Raw genomic sequence first — 21,895 nt, forward strand, 5'->3', positions numbered from 1 at the left:
TTTATATATATATATATATATATATATATATCTTTAGATTAGCATGCAGACCAAGTTGTCAAGCAAAAGTGGCAGTCATAGCATTTTTGACAAACTATAACACTAATAGGTACGTTTACAGCTATTACTTTGTCTCAAACTCTGTGATAGTCACTTTTGCTGTAATGACAGGTCTACATGCAAATGTAAAAGATGTTTTAACCACATATGCGCATCCTTATATGGGGCTGTGTACATTCATTTAAAAATACTATTCTTGCCACCAAAATCCAAGTGAATAAAAAGCAACAGAGAATAGGCTTGAAACACAGAAGCACAGCATTCATGTTCAAATCACATGCGATTCTTTGCAGTGCGATTTGAGTCAATTAATTTTGTATGGGTTCAATTTGCACTACACCCATGTGAAAAAGATGGAGGAATCTTTTTTTTGCCACACCGGAAGGAGGTGTTCACACCCATGCTACCCGATTCTTGCAATGGCACTGCATTTTGCGAACTGTTTTGGAGTACCATTAATTTAAGATTGACACCGGTGACAGTTCCAATGAAGTTTCCTACACCGTTCTTAGGCCTCATAGGCTAATCATAACCAAATCAAAGCAACTCAAAATCATGTCAAAACAAAGCAAAAGTACATAATTTTCCTCTGAAAGCATACTGCATTGGGTTCCTTCTGAGCCCAAGTACATAAACCCTTGAAGACACTGCCACTACATTTGGAGATTATATCCTACAAAAATAAGAGGCAGAAGGGCAAAGTAGAGGTTGATTATTCTAATTGAAGATAACCCAAATGATCTAGGAGGCAGAAGATGGAGACTGAAAGTAATGGACTGAGTGAAACAGGTTACAATTGTGCAAAGATTAGCATGAAGATGACCTGTTATAATACATGTGCGTTCGGGACCCTATAGGCTGACCCCTTTTGAAAGTTTTTGCAGACATAGACCCCATGCCCTGGGCTTGATCTCTCTTGTTTACTCTGCAATTATTTCTTAAAGAACGCCCCCGTTTTGCTCTTATCATCAGCAATGGCATTCGGAACTCGGGGGGGGGGGGGTCTGGATCAACAAGACTGGCAGATCAAGACCCAAGCATTGTCTAAATGTTCGAGGAACGTTATTATATTATAAAATGCCTATAAGGTCATTTATAGATGGTATTACACACCTGGCTGTTTGGCAAGTTTTATCCCCGCATATTCCCCGATTTGCTTCCGGGTTGTCAGCAAATAGGCACCATGGCCCATATTTGGTGGACATGCCCCAAGGCTTGCAGACTGTGGATTAGGGTCTATGCCCTTCTTCGCACTACGTTTCACACAAACATTAAGCATAACCCATACAAAGCATTACTATTTAAACCGTTAGTGGGCGTACTACGTCCTGAGCGGCAGCTGGCATAGCATCTATTTATGACTACCAAACTAACAATCGCAACAATCGCAAGGGCTTGGAAGACCCCCCCCCCTCCTCAGCTTTGAAGCAGTCAAAAATCAGATGAATTTTAGAATGGTTAATGAGAAACTGACAGCTATGTTGTTGGACACTCACCCGGAGTATCTACAGATCTGGCGTCCCTGGCTTGATATAGCCCAACCGTCTAGATTTGATCAGACTCTTTTGTCGATATGAGACTTTTTTCTCTGCATACTCTGGAACCCTTTCTTTTCTCTTTTTTTGTCTGTTGTCCTTCATGATATTTGTGCTGATTGTAACCTCTTTTCTTTTTTTGTATAAAAGAACTGCACCAGCAATATTGTATCTATCTGTTGGACTTCCTTGGGAGACCTGGATGTGGAATGCCAGTGTGCATCCGGTGAGGCTCTGTGTTCCACCTTTTCTGCCTTTTGTAGGCGAATCGTGTGCTGATCTTTGATCGTTGTGTACTAATTCCTTGGTCTCTAATTGCCCAACATTTTTGCAAATTGTGATGCTTTATTTTATCTCTTCATATGCTGCACTTGTGTACTAAGTTTATTTCTTTGTCTATACTTCTGTGCATTTTTTGTACTATTCATCAGAAAACTTGTAAGTTTTATTTGTTGTTGGTCAGTGCTCTTGTTTCTGACTGTTACTCTGATGTTGTCTATTCTATAATAAAATCCATTGTAAAAGAGATGACCCGTTATGGAATAGATCTGGCAATATTTGTTTTAGGTATAATTTTACTATTTCTATGAGATATTCATTGACAAGATCCATGAAGCATCTGCAGAAATGCCACCGTGATTGGGGACCTTTACTGAAGATAACTCCCATACTCATTTCCAGCAGTATGGCCTGCAGGATCCCAGAGCGGTGTTTACATCTTGAAGAGCTATGAATAAGCTGCTTCCCAGACAGTTGCTGCTCCTTTAGCCCAAAACACAGGAGGTTTCCAGCCCCCAAATAGATCAATAGTATTGGCCAGGAGCAACTGCTTTGTGAGATTGCAGAGTGAGTGAAATAGGACCTATTTTTAGTAATGGTAGCCCATTATATTTTAGAAATAAAAAAATTCCTGCACAGCTAAAAATACACAAATCCCCTCCCTAAGCTGTCAACTAAAACAGTTCTAACTACAAATGTGTATCTGCTCAAATAGTGACATAAAATACATTATAATCCCGTATCAGTGTTTATTTTGGTATAGGGACTGATGTGAAAGTGCAATATACACAGTATATTGCCAAACATATTCAGATGCCTACCTTTGCATGCACATGAACTTTAATGGCATCCCAGTCTTAGTCCGTAGGGTTCAATATTGAGTTGGACCACCCTTTGCAGCTATAACAGTTTCAACTCTTCTGGGAAGGCTGTCCACAAGGTTCAGGAGTGTGTCTATGGGAATGTTTGACCATTCTTCCAGAAGCGCATTTGTGAGGTCAGGCACTGATGTCGGACGAGAAGGCTTGGCTCGCAGTCTCTGCTCTAATTCATCCCAAAGGTGTTCTATCGGGTTGAGGTCAGGACTTTGTGCAGGCCAGTCAAGTTCCTCCACCCCAAACTCGCTGATCCATGTCTTTATGGACCCTTCACTGGAACTAGGGGGCCAAGCCCAACCCCTGAAAATTAACCCTACACCATAATCCCCCCCCCCACCAAACTTTACACTTGGCACAATGCAGTCAGCCAAGTACCGTTCTCCTGGCAACCGCCAAACCCAGACACGTCCATTGGATTGCCAGAGAGAAGCGTGATTCATCACTCCAGAGAACACGTCTCCACTGCTCTTGAGTCCAGTGGTGATGTGCTTTACACCACTGCATCCGACGCTTTGCATTGCACTTGGTGATGCAAGGCTTGGATGCAGCTGCTCAGCCATGGAAACCCATTCCGTGAAGCTCTCTACACACTGTTGTTGTGCTAATCTGGAGACCAGACGAAGTTTGGAGGTCTTTAGCTATTGACTCTGCAGACAGTTGTCGACTTCTGCACACTGTGCGCTTCAGCATGCGCTGACCCCACTCTGTCATTTTACGTGGCCTACCACTTAGTGGCTGAGTTGCTGTTGTTCCCAGTTGCTTCTACTTTGTTATAATTCCACTAATAGTTGACCGTGAAATATTTAGTAGCAATAAAATTTCACAGATGGACTTATTGCACAAGTGGCAACCTATCACGGTACCACACTTGAACTCACTGAGCTCCTGAGAGCAACTCACTCTTACAGAAATGTTTGTAGAAGCAGTCTGTATGCCTAGGTGCTTGATTTTATACACCTGTGGCCATGGACGTGATTGGAACACCTGAATACAATGATTTGGAGGGGTGTACTTTTGGCAACATAGTGTATGTAAAGTGCTGTGTAAATTGAAGGCGCTATATAAGTACCTGTAATAAATGAATAAATATAGGATTATTATATATTTTTTGTCACTACTATTTGGACGGATACACATTTGTAGTTAGGACTGTTTCAGATCACATAGGAGCACTGCCCAGATTATCTATATAACTAGAGATGAGCGAATTATTCAAAAATTCGATTCGGCTGATTCGCCGAATTTGCGGGAGAAATTCGATTCGATGCGAATTTATTCGCCGCGAATTTAACTTATTAAAAGGGTTTCTAGGCTTCAGAGAGCCTTTATATTAGTGCAGAACACTGTACCTTTAAGAATGAAAAGAAGAAGAATGAAAAGAAGAATAAGAAGAATGAAAAGAAGAAGAATGAAAAGAAGAATGAAAAGAAGAAGAAGAATGAAAAGAAGAATGAAAAGAAGAAGAAGAATGAAAAGAAGAAGAAGAATGAAAAGAAGAATGAAAAGAAGAAGAAGAAGAATGAAAAGAAGAAGAAGAAGAATGAAAAGAAGAATGAAAAGAAGAAGAAGAAGAAGAATGAAAAGAAGAAGAAGAATGAAAAGAAGAAGAAGAAGAAGAATGAAAAGAAGAATTAAAAGAAGAATGAGAAGAATGAAAAGAAGAAGAATGAAAAGAAGAAGAAGAATGAAAAGAAGAATGAGAAGAAGAATGAAAAGAAGAAGAAGAAGAATGAAAAGAAGAATGAAAAGAAGAAGAAGAATGAAAAGAAGAAGAAGAAGAATGAAAAGAAGAATGAAAAGAAGAAGAAGAAGAATGAAAAGAAGAAGAAGAAGAATGAAAAGAAGAATGAAAAGAAGAAGAAGAATGAAAAGAAGAAGAATGAAAAGAAGAATGAAAAGAAGAAGAAGAAGAATGAAAAGAAGAAGAATGAAAAGAAGAATGAAAAGAAGAAGAAGAAGAAGAATGAAAAGAAGTAGAAGAAGAATGAAAAGAAGAATGAAAAGAAGAAGAAGAAGAATGAAAAGAAGAATGAAAAGAAGAAGAAGAAGAATGAAAAGAAGAAGAAGAAGAATGAAAAGAAGAATGAAAAGAAGAAGAAGAAGAATGAAAAGAAGAAGAAGAAGAATGAAAAGAAGAAGAAGAATGAAAAGAAGAAGAAGAGAGAATGAAAAGAAGAATGAAAAGAAGAAGAAGAAGAATGAAAAGAAGAAGAAGAAGAATGAAAAGAAGAATGAAAAGAAGAAGAAGAATGAAAAGAAGAAGAAGAATGAAAAGAAGAAGAAGAATGAAAAGAAGAAGAATTCCAGTACAGCAAAAAGTGTATCTGCAGAGAGCTCCGCTATTTCTGACAGTTCTCTGACAGTTCCTTCACATTTACAGCGGTTGAAACATTGTATCTATTTATTTCCGAATAAAAACATCTGTATCCTAAATGGAAACAAATAGATACAATGTTTCAACCGCTGTAAATGAACTGTCAGAACTGTCAGAGAACTGTCAGAAATAGCGGAGCTCTCTGCAGTGACACTTTTGCCGGCTGATCGGGGAAAATTCGATTCGTGCATCCGAAGTTTGCTAAAATTCGGATTCGATGCGAATCGAATTTTTCCTAATATTCGAAACGAATTCCACTTTGCCAAGTTCGATTCGCTCATCTCTATATATAACCCATTATATTTTGTTCAAAGGATGCAGAAAAAATAAAAATCCTTAATACAGAGTAAAAGATAACTCTAACTCCTGACATGTATAACACTAACACATATAGTAGTTATTTCTAGTTTGTAGTCTGAATAATGTCAGTATAGGTGTGTCCCAAAATGTAAAAGCATAACATTTCATTCTAGGTGATATTTTACCTGCCAATGAAGGATGATGCTCCATATCAAACCAAGGGTTAGCTTGGGATTTCCGTCAACAATATCTGTACCTCCTATGTTCACCAGCTCCACCTGAAAATAATGCACCATTAGACTCAGAGATAATAATAAGAATAATAGTTGCTAATGGACCACTTACAAAAGCCTGAAATAGGACAGCTGAAACTAGGACGTTGTATATAATTTGGCTTGATTTCTATAGTGGGCATAGAACTAGAAGAATATCATACAGATTATATAGTATAACGTATGAATGATAGCTTATATCTAATCAGCGATACCCTTCCTTTAGCAAGCGAGGATAGGGCACATATAAACCATATACAAATGAGTAAAGATCTGGTTAAAGAATACAAGACAAAGGGTAGTTGTATATAGAACATATTCAAAATGAACTATATTGTTAGTGATATACTGTACCATAATGATTTGCACCGGGTTCAGGTTATTTTCAGGTTCTTTTTAATCTTTTTAACCACTTCAATACTGGGCCCCTTCCTGCCCAGGCCATTTTCAGCTTTCAGTGCTGTCGCACTTTGACAATTGCACAGTCATACAACACTGTACATATATGACATTTTTATAAATTTTTTTAACACAAATAGAGCTTTCTTTTGGTGGTTTTTAATCACCTCTGAGTTTTTTATTTTTTGCTAAATAAAACAAAAAACACCTGAAACGTTTGAAAAACACCCCCACTTTTCTTAGTTTCTGTTATACAATTTTGCAAATAAATAAAATTTCTTCATAAATTTCGATCAAAATGTATTTTGCTACATTTCTTTGGTGAAAATAATAATAATAATAATGATTGAATTTGTATTTTTTTTTTCAAATGTTTCTATTGTTTGTTTTATTTTTTATAAAACGTTTTCCTTTTTTTATTATTTTTTTTTTTTTTATCAGCACACTGTGACCAAAACAATACAATGTTACCATAGTAACATTGAACTACTCTGGGCAAGTGATCAGGATTTTTTTTTAACACATTCTGTTTGCTAATACCAATGTATTTCATTGATATTTGCAATCATTGTTGATGAATGAAACTGATTTGTTCAGACTTTTGTGATTAGCTGTGATTGGGCAAATCTGATGACATGATACAGATGGGTTGTGATTGGCCCTGTCTGTATCATGTGAATGCCTTGACCAGTCACAGCTAACAACATAATTGTATACAATGGATGGCATGACAGGAAGCCATCCATTGTATACAATTGACATGTGATTTGCTGTGATTGGTCACAGCGGTCACATGACACTGGCAACATGTAGTGATATGTCATCGACTGTGCCCCATGGAAACAGCCAGTGACAGGTCGCCTGAATGGCTCGTTTTGACAGGACGTCATATGACACCCAGTCACAACGAGGAGTGTCCCACCCGGCCTTCAATCTGCTAGGCCGGGCGGGAAGGGGTTAAAAATGATCTGGCGGATGACATGGAAGTAACTGTATGTACAGTACTGTGGCCACTGTTGCACAGCAATGTATGTGAGTGTTCTGGTATTTGGGTACCCCCAATACTTTCGCATCAAACTACTGTGCTTGGGTAACATAACTGTACCCAACCTAGCCCCAGTAGGAGCTGAAGAATACCTTGTAGTAGACACAGAAGTGTACTCAGGCAGCCCAGACAGCAGCAAAGCATAAAGTCATAGAGTAGTCAAGGTTTCACCAGGGGCCAAGCCCAGGCCCAGAATGTTTAAGGACCAGGGTTGGGTCAAGAGAGGAGAGACTGGAGGAGGTTATACATTCTCTCTCCTTTCCATTTTCACACTCTGTAACACTGCATCAGAACTGTGAAATCAGGATTTTGCCGTATAGGTTTACCTACCCCATATCCTCACAGCAAAGAATGTGGGTAGAGGCGGGTAAACAAATTCTGTAAAATCTCAATCTCACATGCAGCAACACCTCCATGCTGCGATCCTATTCCCCTTTAGCAGCGGCATCTCTTCCACCAGCTGCCTGCAAGTGGTTAGACAACGGCTTCTCCTAGGCTCCTCCTCAACTCTGACCTGTCAAGATGAGGAGGGGCCTAGGAAGAATTACACAGCCATGTGCCACTCTGTATCTGAGGTATGTGTGTTTGAGGTAAGGGAGAAATGCCCTGGGGACACAAGGGGGGGAGGGTAGAGTAATTTGTGGTGAGGAGGAGGAGATTATTTGTACTAGGAGGGGAGGGAGAAGATGATTACTTTCAGGTGGGGGGGTGGGGGAGTAATTTTTGCTAGGAAGGGAACTCTGGTGGGGGGGGAGGATTTGTGCTGAGAGGGGGAATTTGGGGGGTGAGGGGTAAGATTTGTTTTAGTAGGGGTAATGCCCCGCCTCTGCTTCAGATGTAACTGAGGGATAAGACAGAACTGCCACAGCACGTAGAAAAAAACAGTTGTGTTTCTGAGCCCATCAAATCCCACCAACTGAGTCCCACCCGCTAAATCCCACCCAAAGAGTTGCAGCTACTCCCATCCAGTCCTCGGTAAGGGCGGACTAAAGGAGTTCAATGGGGGAGACTCTAAGAGGGGGGACACTGATGGAGAGACCTCTAATGAGTGGGACACTGATGAATGCTACATGGGGCTGTCTCTGTGCTGGACTGGGCTATCTCTTTGCTATATGGGGATGTCTCTTTGCTGAATTGGGCTGTCTCTTTGCTGGATTGGGCCATCTCTTTGCTACATGGGGATGCATCTTTGCTTGACTGGGCTGTCTTTTGCTATATGGGAATGTCTTTTTTGCTAGACTAGGCTGTCTCTTTACTATATGGGGATGTCTCTTTGCTGGATTGGGATTTCTCTTTGCCACATTGTTGGTGCCAGTGGAAGGAATAGTGCCCCATTGTTGGTCTCAGTGGCAGGAATTATGCCTCGCTGTTGGTGTCAGTGGCAGAAATAATTCCTCAAGGACCGGATAAAGGCAAGCAAAGGGCTACAGTTTAGAAACCACTATTGTACAGGATAAAAGACACAAATATGTTTACCATGAAATATCTAGCAAAAACACATACATTAAAATACTTACATTATTTTGATGTAAAATTTGGAGCACTCTGTTAACATTATTTAAAGCATGCACCCTTGTGGATCCACGTTCTTTGGGCTGAAAAAAAAATGAAAGATATTTTAAAGTTAACTTTATGCTATTTTTAAAGTGCTGTTAGAAGATTCAAGGCTCATAGTTGAGTGTAATTTACCCATTCCCACCTCCATCATGCCTTATTTACTGTTCAAGTAACTATCCTTTTAATTTATAAAATAATAATGAAAATAAAGTGAAATAATATTCAGGTTGCTAGTAATTTTTCATGAGATCTTCCCAATATTGGGTTGCTACACTCTAGCTGAAATCCAGGTTGCATTGAGAATCCAAGCTTTGTGGAGAAAAGAAACTTAAGGTGAACGTCAAAAGTGTGATGATGCCCAATAGTTGTGCAAAGACAAGCAGGAGGTGAGATTTTGGCACAGTGTTGGCACATTTACAGGTTCTGCAAAATATTGTCATATGCTTTAAGCTCTGAAGACACAGCAATGGAGAGAGAATCACAAGAACATGTTAATTATTTTAGAAATGATTTACCATGTAAAATAGTTCAAATATTTAACAGTGTATTTTAAGGGCTCAGCTGAGGCAGATCTTTAAATTTACCTTTTGGCAATTTTACATGAACAGTCTCCTGTCATGTCACAAAAACAGTAATTTAAAAAATAAAGATCTGTCTTGTAATTAAGACGCAATCCTTGAGTTCCAGTCATGTGACTTTGCCTAGGTTGAGATGATGTCATCAGTCTGCTGCAGAAAGGAGGAAACAGCATTTACTGCCTCCATGATTAGACTGCAACTTTATAATGAGCCACACGGTGAGAGAATGCAGCAATTGTTGATTTATGTCATTTAGCCCCCCCCCCCCCCCATCCACACTACAACTCATGCTACATATATGTGCGTTTTTTCAGCACATTTTGTATGTAGGACAACCCATTCATTTCAAATGGCTGTCCTACACACAGACATGGCAAGGAAACTCATGTATCTTTTTGAGCTTCAAGCAATCTTTAACTATATGTTTGCCCCGTGTTATTGCTTGGCACATTTGCGATGCTGATAACAATGAATGGCTCCGCAAGCTCGACACGCATTTACACTCTACACTCTGCCACCAGTTTACTTGATTTTATCATTTTAGCCAGAATATCAGTCCAAGAAGTAGATGCTGACCTTGTATAGTGCCTGAACAAAGAGTGTGTGAATGGCCTAGAGCAGCCATTTTCAACCAGGGTTCTATGGAACCATAAGATTCCTCCAGAGGTATCTAGGGGTTCCTTGAGCTGTGGCTGATTGGCCTTCCATATGATGGCGAATGCATAAGTTCCAGGACCAATGCCACTTGACAGCCAGCAGCATATTAGTGATTATCTAGGCTGTCCACAAGAGTGGCGTTCTTCCCACAGCTCTATGTTTGTGTTCTTTCCACTGAACACCAGTGTAAGAGACATTTATTTCCATTGACCCCCAAATTATTTTACGAGTTCCATGGTGGTAAAGAGGTTGGAAAAGGCTGCTCTGGAGAGAAAAACAGATAAAGGTCTTGTCAGGGGAACCATTATCTATGTAGAAGGTAATATATACCTTGTACGTGTTAAGCTGAATTTAGCCCAGGCTGAATGAGAGAAATCTCATAGATTTTTCCATCCAGGCTAAACAGTATTGATGGAGGAATCTTGCCCTGCTGGCAACTGTACTGTATTCAGAAAGTGTGTACCTGTCTGAATACCAGAACAATGATAGCATCTGACTGAATACAATCACTGTTTGGATGACAATTTTCCACATGGTTTGACAAACCTTAAATGAAAAATTGAAGGAACTGTGGAAAATTGCTGCCATTAGGGCCGCCCACAGCTTGAATTTCTGGTGATTCAGTAGGGATCGGATGAAATTCAAGCTGCGTAATGACCAGCTTTTACCTTTCAGAACTAAAACCGCCATTAGAATCTTCAGAATCATACTAGCAGCAGAAGCGTAAATATTGTTTACACTGGATCAAGTATTAGTATTACATCTTCACTTTCATAAACTGTCATTGATTTCATTTCTCTTTAACGTACAGCTTCTTTTAGTATGGAATGTTATTATATAAGACAGATTTACATTAGGTCATCTAATTCTCCGGGAATGATGTCTTGTTTTCAGAGAGAGACAACACCCAGCATACTGAAGCAGCCACCACATAAAATGGCTGTACACCCACTATATCTATGTTAAAGGTCAGACGCAGAAATTTCCTCTTATTATTAGATTTAAACAGCTCGGTATTTTGCTAAAACATAAATCATAAGGGTTGTACCAAACTGTTCTGTCCAGCTGTAGAAATAGTGTACCTATTATATGCGTTCCCATGAAGGCTGTATCCTCAAGTCTTTCTAACTTCTAAAATGGAAACCTTTAGGGACATTTTATCTACAATCAAACACTTAGTAATAAACCGACAGAGCACAATGCATAGAGCTAGGCCAAATATTTTGATGCAGTCAACCAAACCCTCATCACTTTGCAGAAAGCTCTCCCCTAGCAATCTTGCAGGAAGGGGCAGGAAATGTCTCTTAAGTAATCTGGTGTGTAGATACAAGACAAGGAAAAACAGAGATTAAAGCAGCAGTCCATCTATGCAAGGCAAGCAGCTGAGCCACAGCAGGGCTAGACAAATACTGAAGCAATAGTGACCATTTTACATACATACACTTTTTTGTGAGCTGCATTCATCAAAGTAGATGTGGAAATATTCACTTTTCAATAAACGTATGTCTGACATTACCATAAGGCTCTTATTGGCATGTGGCTTAAAGCAAAACCCTGGGCAAACACTTCATTACACAATCAGGATACATACATGTTGATTGTCTGTTAACTGCCAAAGGACTGTTAATTCTCTAGATCCAGTCTTGTGATTTACATACATTTTCCACATTGCACAGCCAGAGAGGTGACATCCATAGTTCTGAATTAAAGCTGGACTCCAGGATAAGTAAACATTGTCTAAATACAAGAGGGATGTATATTCTTAAAATAGATACCATATAGACTGTGCAAAAATGGTGTAGACAATATAAACTTGATATCAATAATCATAATAATAAATAATAAACATGTGCAAAACTGGTTTATCTGTGCAGTCCCAATATGTGAAAATAAAGTGCAAATGTGCTAGATTCTTGATTGTAAACTCCGTATTAAAGTGACAAGTGCTCCACTGTGCTCAGACTGGTGACCCACATGGATTTACACTCACCGTCATCCCATGACCACCTACCTCTAGGATGGTCACTAGCACTTTTTTGGGAATATCCCAAGATACCACGTATTATTGGTGACTGATGTTCTTTCACATGTATTCCACAACATTGTTAGTAGTAACCGATGTGTCTCCACCGGGTTAGGCTGTTAGTAATACAAGTGATCCTTCTTAGGGACTAGTTAATACCAGCACTACTCCTCTCCTCCACAGGCAATAATATCAAAAGTTTGCACTTTCTGATGACGATCTATTGGTCGAAATGCGTCAAGGTTTGAGGACGCAACTTCCGCCAACGTCACTTCCACCCTTTGGAACACAGGCTGGAACGGGAGGGCCATCTTTTTCTTCCATTTACAAACAACAGAGCTGAACACACTCAGTGCACACTCAGTGCAAAGTAATAGGCACTTTTTTTGTGAGTTGCATTTACACTATGGGATGTCTTTTTTTTGTTTTCACTTTTAAGCATATTATTGCCTGTGGAGGAGAGGAATAGTGCTGGTGTTAACTAGCCCCTAAGAAGGATCACTTGTATTACTAACAACCTAACCCAGTGAAGACACATCGGTTGATACTAGCAACGTTGTAGAATACATGTGAAGGAACGTCGGTCACCAATAATACGTGGTATCTTGGGATCCTAGAGATAGGTGGTCACGGGATGACGGTGAGTGTAAATCCATGTGGGTCACCAGTCTGAGCACAGTGGAGCACTTGTCACTTTAATACGGAGTTTACAATCAAGATTCTAGCACGTCTGCACTATATTTTCACATATTGGGACTGCACAGATAAACCAGTTTACAGAGGAATTTGGAGGAGGAGCCTAACCATGGCGGCAGGAGAGAGGACGACGTGAGCACTCTCCGCAAGACACTCACCCTCCTTCCCCAAAAGTTCCCCGAGTAACGCTGCGAAGGGGCCCGAACAAAAACTCACGGGCAAGAGGGGGTTCCCGAAGAGAACCTGAGAGAACGGAGCTGCAGGAGTCCACAATTGCGGGACGGTTGAAACCTCCCACCCGAGGCTGCTGGGAGTGCAGGTGACGCCGGGTAGTCACGTGATCTCCCGAAAGGGAGTTCTGGGAGACAGAAGCCGGCCGGCTTCCTGAGTCAGGGGGAGACGCCGGCTCTGTTACTGACAGGACACGTGGTCCGGCTTAGTGTCCCGGCTCGGTGAGAGGAGAAGGAGAGAGAACTGGCAGGGCTCCAGTGTAAACGGTGAGACGCCAGCCTGGGGGAAAGGAGAGCCTGGCTGCCAGATACCTGTGAGAGGTAGACGGAGGAGGAAGAAGGAGACCTGGAGAGATCCCCCCCCCACCACCTCCTTCAACTGAGGGGAAGAGGAACAGAGCTAGAACAGAGGACAGAGAATCAAAAAGGACAACCTCCCTGGAAAAGCTGCTGGAGAGAGGGTGAGTGAGAGTGGCTGGACTGTGTATTAAATCTGTTATATGGACAGTTTATTGATGCAGCAGGAGAAGTATACATAGAAAAAAAAAAAAAAAAGGGAACACCAAGTAGAGTGAAGAAACTAGAACCTCTCTAAAGGACTCATTACAGCATATACCCTAAAGTTTTAAAGAAGAGGGCTTGGACACATATAGAAAACATGAAGAGTAAAAATAGTAAAGGGAGTGGGTCCAAACATTCCCAATCTGTAACAATTAGAAAATTTACGTCTCAAGGCAATGTGACCCCAGAAAGAACTCAGGGAGTAGGTGAAAAAAGTATAATGGAAAACAGTATGGATAAGAGTGCCAGATCTCCGGTGGAAATGGATAATAATAGTCAACAAATAACAGGAGGAACAGAGTTAAGAGAAAATGAAGGAGAACTACAAATCCCAAATAAAAAAGAGATGACAGAAATGTTTGGAAATTTGGAAAAATCAATCAAACAGGAGATGGGAATTATTAGGAAAGACGTGGGACATCTTTTGTCTAGAGTAGAAGAAACAGAAGAAAAAATTAAAAAACATGCGCAAGCCATGCCTGAACTGAGAAATCAGATAATGGAGATTAGGCAAGAACAGAAAAAGTTGGGATATAAATTGGAGATACAAGGTAACATGCATAGGAAAAATAACCTCAGGATAAAGGGAGTCCCGGAGCCTGCACAAGAAGAAGATTTAAGAGAGACAATACAAAAAATTCTAAACTCCATAATGGGTAGACCTAGAACTGAGACATTTGTATTGGACAATATATATAGGCTAGGAAGGTTTCAACGAGATCGGGTGGAAGAGAGACCAGGAGATGTAGTGGTACACTTTAATAAAAATGCAGAGAGAGAAGAAGTATGGAAGAAAATAAAAGGAAGAGCTAGTACTGAGTATGAAGGAAAACATTTACACATTTTTGCAGACTTGACACCTGAAACATTATGGAGAAAAAGATCATTGAGACCACTAATTGAACAGATGAAAAAACAAAATGTACAATATAGATGGAGTAGCTCGATGTGTCTAATTGGATGGAAGAATGGAGTTACTGCATATCTGAGATTTCCTGAGGAATTAAGAGACTTTTTTGATAAACTTAATATTCAAAGAATAGAGATTCCAGGTTGGGAGGAAGAGGAAGAAGGAGGGATATATGCTGAGGGAAAAGAGGAATGGCAGCAAGTTAGAAGAAGGAATAAAGAATGAATAGATAGGGGAACACTGGGGGAAAAAAGAGGGTGGGTGAACTGTACAAGGTTAGAGTTCTACCTCAGGGTTAAGATCCAAAAGTGACACTAGGCTCACAAAAGGATTAGATGGCAAAGAATAGGCCTAATGGGGGAGGGGGGAGGGAGAGTGGAGAGGAGGTCGTGAGGGAGGTTGAGGGAGGGTGGAGGAGGGGGATATTGGAGGGGGGGAAGGAGGGAGGGGAGGGGTATGGTAGGGGAGGGGGAGGAGGATGGTATAGGGGGAAGCTTTTTAACACACTCTGCATAGAGAGGAGATGTATGCAAGAAATATGGAAGATATAAGATTTATAACATATAATGTAAAGGGGCTGAATATTCCTGGGAAGAGATTTAAGCTATTTAAAGAATTACAACATAGAGAAGCTTCGGTAGTTTTCTTGCAGGAGACACATTTTGAGATTAAGTCAAATATAAAATTGAACACCAGAAATTATCCAACATGGTTCTATGCGGATACCCCAATTAAGAGAGCTAAGGGGGTGACAATTGGGTTTGCTAAAAACGTAAGGTGGGAGATAGAGGAGAGAGACGGATCCTGAGGGGAGATTCCTGTTTTTGAGAGGTAGATTGCAAGATATGGAATGTACAATAGCAAATATCTAATGCCCAAATAAAAGACCAGAGGTATACCTAAAAGGGATATTGAGAAAATTGATGGATTTTAAAAAAGGAAGATTGATAGTTGCAGGGGATTTGAATCTATGCTTGGATCCACAGATGGACACAACCTCTTGTGTGCAGAGAGAGGGAGGTAAGTCTCTGAGAATTTTAAAGAAGGAGACACACGAGTGCCAACTAGTGGACATATGGAGAATAATGCATGGAAAGGAAAGAGACTATACCTTCTTCTCTAATGCACACAAGACTTATTCGAGATTAGATTACATAATGGTAGATCATCAACTTATTGAGAGGGTGGTTAAAGTAGAAATAGAGACAATGACGCTTTCAGACCATGCCCCGGTTATAATGAAGGTAAGATGGGGGAGGAAGTTAACAAGGGGGGTAGGATGGAGGTTAAATGAGGCTATTCTACAAGACCAAGAGATTGATCAGAAGATCAGAAAAGAGATGGAAAGATTTTTTCAGGAGAACGAAACAGGGGATGTGTCATTGGCCACAGTTTGGGAGTCCCACAAGGCATATATTAGAGGTATACTGATTGCGTTAGGGGCAAAAAAGAAAAGGGAAAGGAGTAAGAAATTAACGGGGCTCTTAAAAGAAATATATGACCTGGAACAGATCCATAAAAATAGAATAACAAGTGAGATAAGACAGAAGGTAATAAAAAAGAAGAAAGAATTGGAGTTATTAATGGAAGAAGAGAGGAGGAGAGTACTTAATAAAGTAGCAGGAGAGAGGTATAGATGGGGAGATCGACCAGGAAAATATTTAATGAAAGCCCTAAGGAAAAAGACAAATAGAAATTATATAGAAAAAATAAGAAATCCCAAGGGAGAAATGGCCCACTCTACTAAAGAGATCGTAAAGGTGTTCAAAGAATATTATAGTAAGTTGTATAATATTAACCCCCAGGACGGTGTGAATGAAGGTGAAAATGAGAGTAGAGAAAAAAGAAGAATATACTTAAAAAATGCAGGACTACCAAGGGTAGATGAAGACCTATTGAAATCCCTGGAAGTAGAAATCACGCAGGAGGAAATAAAAATAGCATTAAAAAATACTAAGGCAGGGAAAAGTCCTGGCCCAGACGGATATACCGTGAGATATTATAAAAAATATAGTGAATTGCTAATACCTAAATTGAAAGAATATATGAACGCCTTGGGTGGAGAAATGGAGATTAGACAGGAATCCCTACAAGCCCATGTAACACTTATACATAAGGAAGGGAAAGAAGCTACTCAATGTTCCAGTTATAGACCAATTGCACTGCTAAATATAGATACGAAGTTATACGCAAAGGTCCTAGCAAATAGAATGAAAGATTTAATGCCAGAATGGATCCACGGAGATCAAGTGGGTTTTGTATCGGGGAGAGAGGGTAGAGATAATGGAATTAGAACTATGCTATTGATCCAGAAATCTAAGAAGGGGAAAACCCCAGTAGTGGTGCTCTCGATTGATGCTGAAAAGGCCTTCGATAGAGTAAACTGGAGCTTCATGATGGATACCCTAGAGATCATGGGAGTAGGTGGTAGAATGAGGGAGTGGATAGGAAAGCTATACAGAGCACCCTCTGCGGTTATCTTGGTTAATGGTGAAAAATCTGACCCCATAGAGATGTCAAATGGGACAAGACAGGGATGTCCATTGTCCCCACTGCTATATGTGTTATCATTGGAACCCTTGCTGGAAACAATTAGGAAGAACGTAGACATAAAGGGAATACAGATAGGGGAAACTGAACATAAAGTGGCAGCCTTTGCAGACGACTTGTTGTTTTATGTGGGAAATCCTAGAATAACACTACCGAACTTAATAAAAAGCCTAAAGGAGTACGGGAAATTATCAAATCTAAAAATCAACCCAACAAAAACTGAGATTTTAAATGTAAATCTTCCGAATAGTGAGAAAGATAAGATACAAAAAGAATTCCCTTTTATATGGAGAAATAAAGAGATAAAATATTTAGGGATTAAACTTACTGCTTCATATACAAAACTGTATAAATTAAATTATATTGCTCTTCTAAATGAGATCAAAGAAGAACTGAAGAAATTGGGAGGAGGAAACCCCTCTTGGTTAGGACGTATAAATCTGATAAAAATGATAATTGTACCCAAAGTCCTGTATAAATTTCAGATGATCCCAATTAGACTACCAGAGGCCTTTTTTAAAGAAATTAAAAAGATGATAACAAGATTTATATGGAAAAATAAAAAATCCAGAATATCGTATGACCTGATGACTAGAGGTAAAGAGAGAGGGGGATTGGGAGTGCCAGACCTCAAGAGATATTATAATGCTGTAGTTCTAACAAGAATTTATGATTGGACTCATAATGTAGAGGGGAAAAGATGGGTCAAGATAGAGGAAGAATTGAGTGGAGTGGATTTGAGTAGAAGTATATGGGCACCTACACAATATAGAGGTTTAAGAGACACCACGAGTGTATACACACTGAATGTTTTAAAGGTTTGGGATAATTTACATAAATATATGAAATGGGATTTCAACTCACAATTAATGTCACTAAGGAATATGGAGTATTTTCTACCAGGTATAGAGGGGAGTGTGGGAAAATGGTTTAAAAAGGAAGATATTCAACTGAGAGATATTATGGATGGACAGAAATTGAAAACACTGAAGGATTTAAAGAGAGGTGGAGGGGAACTTTTTATTAAGATTGATGAGTGGAAATATCACCAATTAAAACACTTTGTAGAAGGGCTTCCGAAACCTATGAGAGAAAAAAAGGAGTGGAATTTGTTTGAGAGGTTGTTGGAATCACGGGGAGATGGGAAACGGGGTACGGCAAAAATTTATAAGATTCTCGCTGAGTTAGGCACGGAAGTAAAACCAAGCTATATAGATAAATGGGAAAAAGATTTGGGGATAGAAATAGATGAGGATAAACAGAGGAAAATATATAGACTTACACATGAAAATGTCAGTATGAGAGAGGTGGAGGTGAATTATAAATCTTTGGTAAGATGGCACATTACACCGAGTGTTGAACATAAAATAGATGTAGAAAGAACACAAGAGTGCTGGCGGGGGTGTGGAGGGATTGGTACGTGGTTTCATATATGGTGGGAGTGTCCAAAGATCCAAAGGTACTGGGAGACAATGGTCAACTTAATAAGGAAAATTTCAGGGATAAAGATAGGACTAGATCCAGAAGCGTGCCTGTTACATAGTACAGAGATACCAGTGAATAAATACAAAGACTTGGGTATATGGTACTATGTGAATGCTGCAAAGGGATTAATACCTAAAGTCTGGCATAGTTTAGAGGTGCTGACAGAAAAGGACTGGGTAGAGAGAGTAAATCAGATTAGTAAGATGGAGAAATTGTATTATATCCAAGAAGACATGATGGAGATTTATAATAGGAGATGGAGGCAATGGGAAGAGTTTGTACATAAAATGAATATATGTGAAGCAGTGGGAAGTGATAAGTGAAGTTTCTTTTTGAATCTTTAGGAAAGGATGTAAGAGAGAAAGGAAGAGTGAGAGGGGGGCGGGATGAGAGAGGGAATAGGGGTAGAGGGAAGGGAAACAAAAGGGGGAAAAAGAAGGAGTTAAGAATTTTATATGATATATGAGATTGTGGAAGAAATGTTATGTTCTTCTTCTCTTTTTCTCTTTTTATATGTATTTATAAATATGAAAAATCAATAAATATTTGAATTTAAAAAAAAAAAAACAGTTTACAGATGTTTTTTATTTATTATTATGATTATTGATATCAAGTTTATATCGTCTACATCATTTTTGCGCAGTCTATATGGTATTTATTTTATTTTGTGTATAATAGTTCACAATTAGGACTGCTGCATTATACAAGTATTTTTATTTATTTAAAGGTATATTTCATAAGCGCAGCAGCATTTCACATTTTTCATGTAAATTCTTAGTTAAATCCTAAGCTGGACAAATCAAAATCCGGTTTAGTGCGGATCGCATGATATTCGATCAGTGTGTGGCTATCCCTGCTCAACAGAAGTTGAACATTTGACTGACTTCTGTTGAAAAGACATGCTGGAAAACTTTTACCAGTCAGCGGCTTCAGACACTGATCATGGTATTCTGTCCCACTGTCAGAATACAATAACCCGGCAAGAGTGGGTTCCTCCAACACCTTGTTAGTATGGATGGAGGCTGAAAGAAAAAAAGAACTGCCTGTGTATTGCAAACGTAAGTGTGCTTTTTATACTTCTTTAAGATCTGTGCAGTAATCTCGTGTAAAACCTTGTGTGCGCAGAAGCTTGCTGTAATAAAGACTGCTCACTGCTACTCTCCTTCCTTGTGCAGGATGACTGGTCTTGTATCCGCCCCCTCCTGTAGTTGTATCCACCCCCTCCTGCAGGTAGTATTTAGTGGGTGGATTTGCTGGATCCCTCACACAGCTCTGCTCTCTACATAGACAATGTACAGCACGATGATGAGGTTACTGCTAATTCTATCAATTATCAACATTTGGCTTTATAAAGGTATTTGGTACACACACGCTGATGATTTATATCCCATGTGGTTATTGAGGAATATATTTAAATGAAAGCTTTTGAGCCTGGAGTTCCTTTTTAAGTAATTCATCTTCTTGGTTCAGCATTTCAGCCATCACCTCCCATCTCTAGTCTCCTTTAAATGAATCACCATTATCAACTCTGTCCAGTAAGCAGGGGGTTTTGCCAGGTAAAACAGTAGACATGAAAGGTGTGGCAATTTGATTCCCAGAATTAAAACAATAAAAAAATGCATTCTACAAAAGATTGGGTGAAATTTGAAGACAGCATTCTTTCTGATCTTCTATCAAGATTTGAGGCACCATTTTTGCGGAAATCTTTGTCATTCCCAAATCCCCAGTTAGAATCTGCTGCACTCTTTACCTGTTAATGTTTAATTCTTCTGCCATCATTCGCACACTCAATCTTTGATCAGAACAAAACGAGGGTTCACAGTCTCGCAACATTTTGAATCTTTGTGCTTTTGGCTGCCCACTTCTTGCATCATCGTGGACATCTTCCCATTAAACTCACTCACACTTGTCAATTTTCATTCAAAATTTGATGTTAATCCGCTGCTCCAGATTTCTGTCACTCATTTTCTGCCTGCACAACGCACACGTTATTTCTTCTACTACTCCTTGACTGAGACTGAGTAAACTGGTCTGAGACCCAGTGTAAGTTAGAACATGTCAGAACACGCTCGAGTGCGAATGGCTATGTGACTCAACTTTATAGAGCTACACTGTGGGCATTCCAGGAATTAAATTGCCACACCATGTACATGTAAGTAACCATGTATTGAGTAGTTTGCCTGGAGCTCCACTTTAGGCTATGCATATTCAAACTGAACGTCTTTAGTTGTTTTGCAAACTTTTTGATTTGAGCATTTGTACACACGGTTTTGAGTGCGCTTGAGGCTTGAGCTTCTATTTTTAATTACTTTTACCCAATGAAAAGCTGGGGAAAAAATATCAATATGTTCATTTTTTCCACTATTTTTGCACACATTCACACATTTTCAGTTTCTCACTTTGAAGCCTACTAGGGCCAAAAAACACTTTCGGCTTGTAGCTTAACCACTTCAATAGCGGGCACTTGCACCCCCTTCCTGCCCAGGCCAGTGTTCAGATTTTATTGTTGTTGCAGTTTAAATGAAATTTGTGCTTTCATGCAACACTGTACCCAAATGGAATTGTGATCATTTTTGAGACATAGAGTATTCTTTTGATGGTATTTAATCACCACTGGGTTTTTTATTTTTTGCTAAACAAACGAAAAAAGACCAAAAATTAAAAAAAAAACATTTTTCTTAGTTTTTGTTATAGAATATGTAATTTTTCTTCTTCATTGATGAGGCTGCACTGATGGGCACTCATGAAGCGACACTGATGGGCACTGATGAAGCGGCACTAATAAGCTGCACTCATAGGCAACATTGATAAGCTGCACTGATCTGCACTGATGGGGCTTCCCTGATAATCAGGGCACTGATTATCAGTGTAAATAATGTACAGACAGCCTTGCCAGTTATTGTCCTCACACAGACACAGCATGTGAGGAAAGGAAAGGACTGTCAATAACCGGCAAGTCTGTTTACATATGATCAGCTGTGATTAGACACAGCTGATCACATGGTAAAGTGCCGTTGTGCTTGGCCCTTTAGTCCTCATGCACACTGTACGTTTTTACAGGTGCTGTTTTTGGCTTTTGACTTTTTTTATTTCTACAGCCAGTAAACTCCCCAGCATGTTATATTATGTGTCCATGTATACATAGACTGTAATCAATGTTTTTTAGCATGGGCATTTTTTGGCTGGAGAAAAAACCCAGAACTAGTGGGTTTCTAGAGGAGTTATTTAGCTGTAAAAACGCTCTAACACTGAAAAATGCTGAAAAACACAGTAAATTGAGACAAACCAGTGTTTTTGGACTTTTTTTGGTCAAAAAAACCTTTTAAAGATGCAAACGCAAAAAAAAAAGGCGAAACGCTAATACAAAACCACTGAAAAACTCACGTTTTTTTACGTGACTTTACACAGATAACATTACCAGCATTATTAAATGCCCAGTGTGCGTGGAGCCTTACCCCAATCTGTGATCAGCTGTGTCTAAAGGACACAACGGTCACAGCGAACGC

The 21,895-nt window shown here is 39.5% G+C and overlaps 1 protein-coding gene across 9 annotated transcripts in view; it reads right to left on the reverse strand.

The window, feature by feature from the left end:
• UTRN (utrophin) overlaps nt 1–21,895 on the reverse strand; it is a 943,118-nt gene that overhangs the window by 731,124 nt on the left and 190,099 nt on the right. For all 9 annotated transcript variants that reach the window (XM_089654601.1, XM_089654598.1, XM_089654599.1 and 6 more), the window contains 2 exons: nt 8,660–8,737; nt 5,612–5,704 (listed from right to left, as the gene is read on the reverse strand). In XM_089654601.1, the coding sequence (XP_089510727.1) occupies nt 5,612–5,704; nt 8,660–8,737 (171 nt within the window). The remainder of the gene's footprint in view (nt 1–5,611; nt 5,705–8,659; nt 8,738–21,895) is intronic.

This window comes from Staurois parvus, unplaced genomic scaffold (assembly GCF_062004578.1).
Source record: "Staurois parvus isolate SC_StPar_1 unplaced genomic scaffold, SC_StPar_1.0 ptg000780l, whole genome shotgun sequence".
NCBI lineage: Eukaryota > Metazoa > Chordata > Amphibia > Anura > Ranidae > Staurois > Staurois parvus.